The sequence below is a fragment of the Prunus avium genome, chromosome 8 (genome assembly GCF_965620075.1).
Source record: "Prunus avium chromosome 8, drPruAviu1.hap1.1, whole genome shotgun sequence".
Lineage (NCBI taxonomy): Eukaryota > Viridiplantae > Streptophyta > Magnoliopsida > Rosales > Rosaceae > Prunus > Prunus avium.
The window spans coordinates 39,865,751-39,878,540 of NC_142291.1; the positions used below are offsets into that span (position 1 = coordinate 39,865,751).

Below are 12,790 nucleotides of genomic sequence, written 5' to 3' on the forward strand. Positions count from 1 at the left end.
TCTTTCATTAAAAATAAAGAAATGGCCCATACGAATAAGCCCTGGCTCCTTGGCTCGAGTCTTTAGCAGGATTAGTCCTCTTTGCAAGTCAATGTCTTTTTTTTTTTTCTCTTTTTTTTTTCATACAAACGATAATCTAAATTTTTAAAATTGTTAATCTAACTTATCTATATATAGCAAAAGGCTGAGAATTGTGAAACATTCAAAATACCCAAAAAAGCCATTGCTTAATCCAAACATTATCCAATCCATACTTAGGGCCAGTTTGGCATTGCTGTGCTGTGAAAATAATCGCTGTCAGATTTGCTGTGAGAGAAATCAGCTGAGAGAGAACACAGTTTGGCGTTTGGTAAACTTTTTGTTAGAAGTGTTGTTGGTATAGATTCTCGTATAATCAAAAAATAATTGCTGCGTAATCATTAAACCCAGCGCCTCTTTGAAACTGATTCATGTATAATCAGAAAATGAAAGCATAAGCTGCTTTCCCAAATAGCTTTCTCTCACAGCAATTTTTAACAATAAGTGATTTTCTCATAGTTTACCAAACGGGTTGGGCTTCCCAAAAAATTTTAAAAATCACTTATTACCCCAAATAAGCAATACCAAACGGGCACTTATAAAGACTTTTTTTAAGTGAGTGACTTTCATAGAGTTGATAAAAGTCACTAGTAAACTGGCAAGACTTTTGTTCTTAACAATTAGCCTTAACAGTATGGAAAAATCATTCATTTAAAAAGTTTTTTTAAAAGTTATTAACTTTTTAGATACCACCAAACTTTTAAAGACTAAAAATCATAACGGATACTACCAAACTTTTAACTACTTTTTAAAAGTCACATTTGAATACCGCCAGACTTTTATAAACTATTTAAAAATCAAAATTGAATACTTCCAAAGTTTTAAACTATATAAAAGTCATTAAAAGTTTGGATTGGATACAACCCCCTAAGAATTGAAATCATTAAATTAAATGAGGATAGTATGGTAAATTCACACTTTTTCATATTAAATAAATTAAAAATTAAAACAAAATCAGATAATGGGTCATATTTTTATAAAACACAACTACCCAGTATCTTTTTTAATGCTAAAATAAAATAGAAATTTTAAAAAAACTAATTGGCAAAGCATGTGCCAAGGGGCTAATAAAATTAGAAATGGGTAAAGTGTCGTTTTGCCCTATGAATTATAAGGCAATTCGAACTTACCCCCCTGAATTATTTTATCTGTCGATTTAGTCCTTCTATTCGTTTAAAATAGCCCATATGGGACATGTCGTTAGTTTTTTGAGAATTTCATACACATTACTGTTGAAGCACATGCACCTCACGTGTCCATTTAGACAGAAATATAGATGAAATATCCAAAAATCTAACGATTGGTCCCATATTGACCATTTTAAATGAATATAAAAACTAAATCGGCAGACAAATAATTCAGGAGGGTAAGTTCGAATTGCCTAATAGTTCATGGGACTGCTAAAAGTCCATTAGAAATAGAATGCGAATTTTTGGTATCAGAGAACGGGCTCACAGTGCTCTAACCCGCTTTAAGAAGATTCTTAAGATATCATACTTCTCTAATCTCTTATCTTTTCGGGGATCAGACTGGGATTCGAACTGGGGTTGGGAAAAGAATAAGTATTATATAAATCTCCGCACGTGCGTTTCCTCCTGATTTCATCTTCTTCCCGCTTCAGATGATATGATACCGTTCTCTTCTCTTTACGTTTCAGTATAACTTGGCTAATGCCATGGCCATGGACTCGATTCTAAACTCGTCCTTGGAAGAAATCTGTTTGGAAGGCCGAAACGGTCTCCCTCTCATATCCCTCTGTTCCAGGCTCCAGCCCTCTCTTTCCTCCTTCAATCTCGACGTCTCTGATCGGGGCCTCAAGCAAGCCTTATGGGCGGGGCTTCGCTCTGTCCCCACCCTCAAATTCCAGAGCCAGAATCAGAAGGTCCAGTACAGCCCAACCGACCCTTTGATCCAGTCCGTCCAAGACGCCGAGAAGCTCAACCTGAAGCTGGTAGCCGACCAGCGGCTCATGAACAACTTCTTGGGCCTCTACATTGCCCACTCTTCCATTGACAACATGTGCCAGTATCAACGCCAAACACTCGAAAGAGTTGCCGGTGCTAGGTACCAGCTTTTCCTTGTTTCATATTCAAAATCCAATACTCTGCATAAGTTTATAATTCAATCTTCATTGGTGTAGTTTTGAGTTGAATTTGATTTGTTTTTGCCTGATGATTGTAAGTCTCATTTTAACGAATCTTCATTGGAATTTTTCTTTCTTTGTTCGATACAAGTTTGGTTTTTCTAATGAATATGAAAATATGTAAAATTGGTAATTTGTTTATGTTGTTTGCAGTTTCTTAATATAAGAAGTTAGTTGATTGCAGTGTGAGCCGAGAAACCTTACTAGTCAAGCTAGAACTTTCTTATATTGACATGATAGGAATCTGTTGTTAGACTAACCTCTCCCTCTCTCTCTCTTAGACTTATACTTTTGGAGTGCCGTTGAGATAATGATTTTGTAGGTTGACTAATGATTTACTATCAAATTGGGTGCTTTTAGAACGGATGGAATTACACAAAGTCAACTTTCTAAGGAACTTGGCATTCAAGGTGAAAACTACTATTACAAAGTGAGGAACCTTGAATGTCAAGGTTTAATTGTGAAGCGACCTGCACTGGAGAGGAAAAAGAATGCTGGTGATGAAGGGCAATCAAGCAACAATTTGAGTGTGACTACTAATGTAATATACTTATATCGCTACGCAGAGAATTTAAGCTCTCAACAAAAAATTGAGATTACCAAGGTAGAACAGACTAAGGAGAGTTTTGGGAATGCAAAAGAAATTCCTGCAGGTGGAGATGGTTTTTCTGGAAAAGGGGTTAAAAAGGATGTGCTTGTGAAGAAGGACTATTTAATATCAGCAATGAAGGCAGTCTGTGATAAACTTGAACAAGCCAATGGGAAGGTTACATTTCGTTAAAGTTTTGATAGATCTATCAAGTTAGTTCCTTTTACAGTTTATATTGAATTTGTTTATGTTATTTTTTTGTTAAAGGTTCTTGTTTCGGATATCAAGAAGGATCTAGGTTACAGCGGAACTCGTTCCGGGAATAGAGCTTGGAGGAAGGTAAAATTTAATTAAATATGTATTTGTTCTTAATCTCTGTATTAGCAATTTGATAAGTTATACTGATTTTTTTCATTGTATTGTTCCCTGCATATTCTTCTTCCAGATTTGTGGCAAATTGGAAGCTGCTCATATTGTGAAAAAGTTTGAAGTTCAAGTGAATAAGAAGGTTTCCTGATAATCTTTTTAAGCAAACATCGTTTCTCTTGATTCCATGCTCAATATTGTGTTTCTTTATTCTTTTTATTTATTTAACATTCTCCTAGATACAAATTTGCAGTCCTTTTTTATAATATGATTTTTCCTTGCTTTAGGTGAGTATTGCTTTCAGTTCCAATATTTGTTTCTGTTTACTGCAAAAGTTAGTTAGGGTCATAATTTAAATTCATGATAAATTTGAATGACAGTTCAATTGCTTGTTATGCTCTTAATTTTTCCTTGTTTGTTATAAATTATAATCAAGTTCTAAGTGGTACAAGGACCTTTCGTGTTAGTTTGTTGGTCATGACTTGATATCCCTTTTGCATTTTGGACAGGTTGAGCAATTCCTGGGTTTGCTGAAAAAGTTTTGTCCATTGAGTTTTGATCCAAAAAATCCTGGCAAGGTATTGCTTAGGACTGGTTTTCCTCTTTCTTTGATGTGCTATATTGTTTTCTTTAATAGCATAGGATGGACTACTGGTAGTCTTCATTGTTTTGTGCTCTTACTTTTTCTTTTTTCAATCGAATTAAAGGGAAAAAAATTGTTTGGCAGGTGAAATTCATAAAGAAATTTCAAACCACTGATCTGCTTGTAGAACTTCCAATTGAGCATCAAATTCAGGAATTGATTAATGCTGCAGGCTCAGAGGGCATCATTATGTCTAATGTGAGTGCATTAATTTCTTGAGCAGCTATGTTTTATTTAAAGTGATGAATGTTAAAAAGATTTTGTAGTTTGATGTTATTGTTGGTGTTAGCCAGTGAAATCCTTTGTTACTATTTATTCTGGTAATTATTTTAGCGTTGCTTGGTTAGAGCTTGCTTTGTGTGGTAAAATTCCTGCCATTGAGTTAAAGTTGCATTTCACCTATAAATTCCTTGAATATTTATTTATTTATTTGCTATTTACAGGTTTCGAAGAGGCTTGGAATTGGCAGGAAAGAGAGTGATAAGCTGATTGAAAGTATGTGCTCTAGGTTTGGGATGATTAAGAAGAAAGAAAAAAACAAAAAAATCCAAGAATATCGAGTTTGGGCACCGGGGAAATGCAACTCTGAATCAGCCAATGCATTCCTTAATAAATCAGAAAATCTTAATCAAAATCAAACTCTTTCCACATGTGACTCTTCAACTTTGACAGGTGATACTGCTAAACCTGGGAATATGAAAATTGGAGATATTAGTGCTGACCGTTCTAGTGATCTCCACTTTTTGATGAATCTAACCATATGCATCTCTGTCCCGGATTACAGAAACGGAAACAAATGACGCCTCATCAGAAAGACCACCTGCTGTGTTAAAGCCATGTAGACCATGTCTGTCTTTGACAGTGGATGGTTCCATAAGGGAAGAAAGGATACTTGAACAGTTACAGGTTTTTGTTCTAATCCATTGCCTTGAGGATTTCCTGGTCATCTTATTATCCCCATTTTCTGTATGTTTGCTTCATGGCTTGTTCATTATTTAGTACAAATAGTGTATAATGGCAATTAAAACCATATTTTAAATTACACTACTCACTTCACTGAATTAGAGGTACTCATGCAATATATTTAAACCTTCTGATCAATGCATGTTTTCCCCTGTATTACCACTTTCTGGTGCTTCATGCGTGTTATGATAAGTGCCAACACCTTAATGGATTCAGGATAAAGGGGATGGAGTTCAATCTCAAAAAAGTAAACATGCTTCCCTGAAAAGGAAGAGAACTTCTGAAGCAAGGTCAGTAGAGTTCACAGAAGTTGACGAGGTAACTAGACGGTTGAAAGAGCAGAGACTTGCTACATTACCTGTTACTGAGAAACAATTAATGGAAGAACGAAATCTCTTGGTCACTTCTGGCGAGCATGACTCACATTTGCATGCATTCCAGAGGGATGGTGATCAAGAAATTGAGCAGGAACCTGAACCAAATGAATATGGTGAGGGGTGTTATTCAATCTTAAGCAAGTGTGCTTTTTCAAAGTTGAAGCCGACACGACAAAGCAGGTTTTCATGGACTGAGGAGGCTGACAGGTACGGGAAGAAGATATGTAAATTACCCTAGAGCCGTAAGTATAATCTCATTAAAGCTATCCGTATGGGCAATAAGGTATCTAATATGTAACATGTCATTGTTGACCATGAGAACAATCTGATATCTGATAACATGTCATGGTTGCTTCTATCACATATTAGACGTTAACAGTCAATAGTATATTAAAAGCATCAGCCAAGGAATTATAGGATCTTCCAATTACATTTTTTTTTTTTCTGTTTGTGTATGCTGATGCTAGCACATCAGTGTTCTTGACTTAAGAGACTGAATGATGGTCGTACAAAAAAACAAAATTTTCATTGGAAAGATGACAGTATTATAATGGTAACAAATTTTTTCCAACGACTGCGTGAGTGGGAGATTTCAGAATTTTCCCTTCCATTTAATACATTGGTTATTTCTCTTTTTTGTATCTGATGAAAGATAGGATTCCTTTTATTCTTTCCATGTAATAATTTGTTTTACCATTTGCATTTCACTTATATTGATATCATTCCTTTAGGCAATTGGTTATCCAATATGCAAGACGCTGTGCAACTCTTGGGGCAAAATATCATCACCAGATAAGTTGGGCTTCACTTCCTGACCTTCCAGCACCTCCTAGTACCTGCAAAAGAAGAATGTCATATCTGAAGAATAGTAATGGAAAACTTAGAAAATCTCTAATGATGCTCTGTAACATGCTCAGTAAGCGATATGCAAAGCTCCTGGAAAAAACCAAGAACAGGTCACTAAACAAAGATGAGTGCAGAAAACTTTTGCAAGGTTCAACAGGAGAAGACTATAACATGAATTTTCCCAACATCAGTGGCCATAATCAAGGGAGGAGTCTTCAGGAAGAACCATGGGATGATTTTGATGACAATGATATTAAAAAATCCCTGGATGAGATACTTCACTACCAGAGGATGACTAGATTGGATGCCACCAAAAGATATGGATCTACCTGTGAGGAGGGGTCAGATCTTAATACAAATGCTGAAGAAGATGTAATTACCGAATCCCTACAACTTAAATTTTACAAGTATTTAACAGCTCGTCAAATGTGCTATATACTTGATTAATTCAACATATAGCCTAGTAAACCTACCTCTCTCTCTCTCTCTCTCTCTTGATATTACCAGTTATTTGTGTTTGTGTACACTGAAGTCCATCTGCACCTGTATTGTAATGATTTGAGTACTTTCTTCCCTTATTTTCCTAGTATATGCCAATATCTGGCTCATCTAGTTTTTACTGAAATACTTTTTCACTTGCAGGACCCCAAGGAATCTGAATTAATTGTATCAACTGTTCCATATGAGGATATTCAGAATCATAGTAGAGGCGTTTCTGCACAAAGACCAAGTTGTCAACAACTTCATAACAACTTCTTTAAACTTTTGCATGAAGGAGTTGTTAGTACACCAGCGTACAAATCTTTGGCTGTAGAGCTGTTTAAGCTTGTCGTCTTGAATACCACAACAGCACCAGCAGAACAAAACCTGGTTGCAGAAATTCGACGGCGTTACTCAAAGTGTGATCTTTATGCAGCTCTGAACTACCTAAGAGATAACAAAATTTTGGTAAATCTTAGTTTCTGTTGATTTTTGGATTGAACATTCATTCTTTGCATTGCTTGAATTGACGTCCAAGCTTAGTCCAACGAGATTTTTATTCACTTCTCCTTAATAGCTTAATATACATTGTTTGTCTTAATGTCCCTCATATAATTCTGCTCATCTAATTTTTAAGTTGTATATATTTCATTCCTGATTAAATTTTATTTGGCAGATTGGGGGTACTGACAGTCAACCTTTATCTCTCTCGCCTCAGTTTTTTCCTAATATTTTCAAGTCACCATTTCCAATTGATTCTGGAAAGAGAGCTGCCAAACTTTCTCGTTGGCTCCATGAAAGGGATAAAGATCTTATGGAAGGGGGGATTGATCTCTCTGCAGATTTAGAATGTGGGGACTTATTTCATTTGTTTGCTCTAGTTTCTTCAGGTCAGCTATCAATTTCCCCATGCTTGCCTGATGAAGGAGTGGGAGAGGCTGAAGATTTGAGAAGCTCAAAACGCAAAATTGAAAGCAATGAATATTTGAACACTAAAAAACTAAAATCCTTGGTATCCGAAAGTGAAATGATTTCCCGTCGAGAGAAAGGTTTCCCAGGTATCATGGTATCTGTATATCGTGCAGAATCTTCTGCATCCAATTGTGTAGATTTTTTCAAAGATGATGACACTTCAAGTGGTGAAAAACATTTTGGTGGAAATGATCGACTAGACAGCACTTCAGTGATCCCCCATGCAGGAGATTGTGATTCTGGTGGTGCTCATTCACAGAGGGAAACAAATATGAATGTTAATGATGTGCATAAAGTGACCATTCTTAGTTCCCCTGAAAAGGTTGCTGAGCGCTCGTATGAAAAACAAACTTGCAGTGTGCCTGAAGGTTGCATGGAAGTTGTTTCAGCTAGAGGACATGGTGACAACGAATCTTCTAAATTCACTTGTGGTAAATTATGTGTGCCAATACTGCCATGGATAAACGGTGATGGGACCACTAACAAGATTATCTACAAGGGACTCAGACGGCGTCTTCTTGGGACTGTGATGCAAAATCCAGGGATATTAGAGGTACTTGCACTCTGAGTTTATGTAAATTCTATTTGTATGGCTAGAAAAAAAACATTGTTTTGCTACTTCATGTCCCCTCTGCCTTCTATAAATCAACTGTTACATAAGCGTAAAGCTCCAAAGTTTAAGTAACTAGCAGTGTCATTAAATCAAGAAGTTATCAATCTCATGATTATTGTGCTGAAACAAATAGCTTTAACTGCAAAGTTTCTACACAGATACTGTAATGTTTCTTACCTAATTTTGTCATCGTTTCCTGTTTTAGGATGAAATTATGGGGAAGATGGATGTACTGAATGCGCAGGTATTCTGATCCACGATCTCTTGCATGACTGAGTTTATCTTCTCATATATTACGTCTGCTCTTCCTTTTTGATTCGGTAATGCTAATGCTAACTTCTACATTTCTTACAGACTTGCAGAAAATTGTTGGAGTTGATGGTTCTGGACAAGCATGTTCTTGTGAGGAAGATGCGTCAAAATGTATACAGTGGCCTCCCGGCAATTCTAAGGACCCTTCCTGAAAGCAGTTTCCCCCCACAAAAATTGGTTTTCCGTGAGCATTTCTTTGCAAATTCCATGAGCTCGTCCTTGCTCTAGAGACGTTCTAGCTTTGTTGGAGAATAGAATTATACCGTATGGATGGGCCATTGATAATCAACCACCACCAACAATGGGCACCCATTGCTTTTTATCCATTGTTATTTATTGTAATTCTAATCAATCTTGGTGTTGTGAAAATTTCATTCCATGAACAAGTTGAAGCAAAGACAGAATGCAATGCCTTCTGTTCTCATTGAAAGATAAATATTCAACAAATCAAACTTCAAATTAAAATAAAATAAAAATTTGTGATTCAAAGCTTAATGCGCAAGACTGAGAGGCTTCTTGGAATACCACAAACAAACAAATTAAGCTTGCTTTCAGATACAATTACGACTTACAGTGACACAGAACATCATCCTTGGTCACCGGAAAGTCGGTGAAAATGAAAATTTGACTTGGTAATTCTTTTTCTCATTTCTAATATATCCTGACAACAATAATACATTGAAACATCATATCTCACTAGATTAACGACATTCTAGTTACGGACCCATGACTACAAGTTATATAAATAGCAAAGACCTAAATCCCGTTGTCTATTTTTTGGCGTAGGTAATCAACATTGAATTCTGAGGTGTCATCTTAAAACCTTGCAGTGCCTGCATTGCTACTGTAGATTGCATCTCATCTCCAAACTCCACAAAAGCAATACCTGGCTTCGTTTCCACCATTCTAACCTCCTTAAAACCAGGGTACTGGCAGAAGAGCATTTGCAACATCATGGGAGTTGTATCCTGAGGAAGATTCTGAACAAAAAGTATGTTGTTTGGCGGAGCAGGAGCCTCAGGTAACTTCACACCACCGGGATACGGTATTTGGGAGAGCTGCACCAGGTTGGGGGAGAGAAAGAGAGAAGTTAAAGATTTCATAAGAGCATACTATTTAAGCTTATACATGTTTACAAAAGGAAAAAGTTTCATCAATTTAAATTCAAGGGAAAGGGCAGAGCTGCAGATTATAAACTTTTCTGAAGAGATGGCAAAGTGCAACTTGTAACAGGTAGATCACTTGATTAAATGATTCCATAACTAGTGTTTTTTAAATGTCTTATCAAATATACCAGTTTCAGTGAACCAAAACAAACTTGTAATAGATAAAATACTTCTGTGACGAAATTTCCAATCACAGCAATAAACCAAAAATACTTGTATCCATGTACTTCATAGCAATTTACTACCTTCATGCACCTATCTAATTAGTTTTTGTTTCACAAAACGTGCAAATTACCAACTCTTATAAACCACAGGCAGTTTTTCCACTAAGTATACTTCTCAAAGAGTTAAAATTGTTTCAGTTCTAAAATACCAAACAAGGAACACAAGAGATATGATCAAATATCCCTCATGAAACAGAGAAGATACTTACAGGAGGTGCTGCACCATACGCACCAGCGTAAGCAGGATTCAGACCCATTCCGGCTTGGCTAGCATCATGTTGCTCTTTTCGCTTTTTCCCTGCCACATAACGAACAGAAAAACAAACTTTAAGATCATAAAAGCCCATATATACGCCATACAGTAATATAACATATGTTTTTTTTCCAAACAATATATCTTATTGTCATACAGTTTATATAAACGAGAAAGAACAATGTACAAGATATGGGAATTGCAAAATAGGATGAGTAGAATGTCTTACCCTTGTCTTCATGCCTCTTTCGTCTTTCACGTGGAACAAAAGTACCATCAGCCTTTGCTATTACATCTGATTTTGTCTTGGCATATTGTATTCTCTGTGTTAATCACATACCAGTAAAATAAGTTTAAAACAAAAAACAAAAAAACAAAATCATATACATGGAAAAAGTTATGGTAAACACAACTACTTATATCTAACATGCTTGTGTGTGTGTGCGCACACATGTCACTGAGCAAGTCAGATATCCTCTTGACGGCATGACATGCAGAAATCCTTTTTCACCAACACTAAACAGATTTATAGACAATACACCATAGAAACATCATATGAATGGAAAAGAAAATCTGACCTAACTCTAACCCCTACGCCCAAACCCAACCACATTGTCCTAGAGATGGGCAATGGGTACTCAATGCCCAATGAGTACCCATTTTAGCATGTAATTCTTGTTTAATACTACGGACATCGAGAATGACTATAACCAGTGCTGGATCCTGTCTTTGTTGCCAAGCTAAATCCTTTTCTGCCATTATAATTAGTCTTCTTACATACCCGTCTCATGCATTGTGCTAAGAATAAAAATGGCATTTTAAAGGACTAAAGAAAAGCAAACAAATATTAAATTTTCAAATGGCGCTTATATAACCAAATTCCTTGGGTCAAAACCTAAAGCCTCACAACAACTGACGGGTGACCAATACTAATAGTGTGTGAGAAAGGCTAACAAAACGAAAATCCATGGCTTCCTTTGAATAATTGAATTGTAGCTAAAAATCACATTAAAGTATCTTGCTTTGAGTGAGAAAGACAATATAGACATAGATAGAGAAGTAAAAAAAAAAAAAAAAAACAACATATAAGATTAGATTAGGTTAGTTTAGCATACCATAGGCTTGTCATAAAAGGGGAAGCCTTGCATTTGTTGAATGGCTTTGGTGGCGGAAGAGACGTCCTCGAAGACAAGCCAAGCTTGGCCTTTGTGCTTGAGCGTCTTGAAAGCTAAGACGTCCAGTATCTTCCCGAACTGCGAGAAGACCGCGAGAAGCGACTTTTTCAATTCATCGAGCTTGATTTTCTCGTTCAGATTGTTGATGTAGATGGTCTGGTTCGCCGGAACTTCGCTGCCGCTATTGTTCTCTCCCATGTCTCCGCCCACCCGATTTTGGAGCTTTGAAGGTACAAAGGAGACGAACGAGGAGTTTAGCTGAGTGTCTCTCCGACTGGCGTGCTCCAAATCAAGGCACTAACCACGGACTCGGAGTACCAGGCCTTCCTTTTTCCCAAAGCTTTAGCTGCTTCACTGTCAAAATCGGGAAGCCAAAAAAGCCCTAACTACACCGACGGGATATTCTATTCTATTGTACTCTAATTTACGTTTGGGCAGGTCTATGGGCCTCAGCTACTAACTTCGAATCCCGAATTGGGGTCCATCAGCTCAATCTCAGGCCCAAGGTTCAAAGGGGGCCTTAGACCCTAACGATCACAATAAATTTTTGGAGAAAAAAAAAATTGAACTGAGCTATACCTCACTTTATGATGAGATGATGTTCTCATAACCACTCCAAATAAGAAAATGATAGATCACAGAATACATGAAAGTGATATGCTATAAAGGTTAAAGGAAGCTCATGACCCTGCCACCCATCCACTTGGCCACGATTGTTTAATTTGGCTCCGCCACTCATTATTTAACCCCAACCCTTGCGTTCGATGTAGAGTCACGTTGCATAGTAATTTAATAAATTAATAACTATCTGAAAACTATCTGAATGGTTCTTGAAGAATCTAGAAAACGTAAATGGTCAACAAAAATAGTTGAATTCCCTTCCTTCGCACCACCAACCATATCTTACCGTCGTTTGCTTTTTGACTATGTAGGGCTGCAAATATATATATATATATATATATATATATGAATATGAGTTGTTAGTGAGAAATACCGTCACCCCTCGAGTGGTGAGACTGATTTGCAAATTTGCAAATTAAAGGGACAGAGACAGAGGGTGGCGCGCAGAGATTCATGCATCCATCCGCTTGAGGAGAGTATAGTCTGGCCGGCTGGCTGCGACGTGTAAAGTTATAGCCACTGACTGACTGTCGCATCCTACGCATGCATTATTACTAGAGCATTCACAGAAAAGCAAGCAGAACACGAGGTGACATGACATAACAAGAAAGATATCTAAAATATATAAATATTTTAAAATTTTGAAGAGAAAGTTGCTAGCATTCTCCTTTTAACAAACAAGAATAGTATGACTTAGATTATTCTTTGGGTTGGGTCAGTTGACATTGATTAACTTAACTAATACGCTATTGATCCATTGATCCAAGTGAAGTGCCTCCAGACAAAATAACTCACTAATGAGTAGTTTGGAGTAATTATTCTTCTAAGCAAGGTTTTAGATTTGAATTCTAATATTTGTGTTGTGTGTTGAATAAATTATCGTTCCTATTAATAGAAAATGTCCTTTAAAAGAAATAATTGAACTCCAAGTATCACTGGAACCGACTCGTCTTCGAAGTCGGTTGCCTT

The 12,790-nt window shown here is 36.6% G+C and overlaps 2 protein-coding genes across 2 annotated transcripts; one reads left to right on the plus strand and one right to left on the minus strand.

Annotated features, from left to right (window-relative positions):
- Window positions 1-1,454: 1,454 nt before the first annotated feature.
- On the plus strand, window positions 1,455-9,358 carry LOC110749324 (uncharacterized). The gene is made up of 14 exons (XM_088245990.1): window positions 1,455-2,142; window positions 2,582-2,987; window positions 3,078-3,149; window positions 3,256-3,318; window positions 3,686-3,754; window positions 3,904-4,017; window positions 4,263-4,491; window positions 4,604-4,725; window positions 4,999-5,366; window positions 5,891-6,377; window positions 6,648-6,953; window positions 7,162-8,010; window positions 8,276-8,314; window positions 8,425-9,358. The coding sequence occupies exons 1-14, from the start codon at window positions 1,754-1,756 to the stop codon at window positions 8,608-8,610; spliced, it is 3,699 nt and encodes a 1,232-aa protein (XP_088102116.1). The 5' UTR covers window positions 1,455-1,753; the 3' UTR covers window positions 8,611-9,358.
- U1A (spliceosomal protein U1A) lies at window positions 8,905-11,988 on the minus strand. Its single transcript, XM_021949532.2, has 4 exons — window positions 11,141-11,988; window positions 10,255-10,348; window positions 9,982-10,070; window positions 8,905-9,440 (listed from the first exon to the last, which is right to left on the minus strand). Exons 1-4 carry the CDS (start codon window positions 11,396-11,398, stop codon window positions 9,153-9,155), a joined length of 729 nt encoding a protein of 242 aa, XP_021805224.1. The 5' UTR covers window positions 11,399-11,988; the 3' UTR covers window positions 8,905-9,152.
- Between the last annotated feature and the right edge of the window lie 802 nt (window positions 11,989-12,790).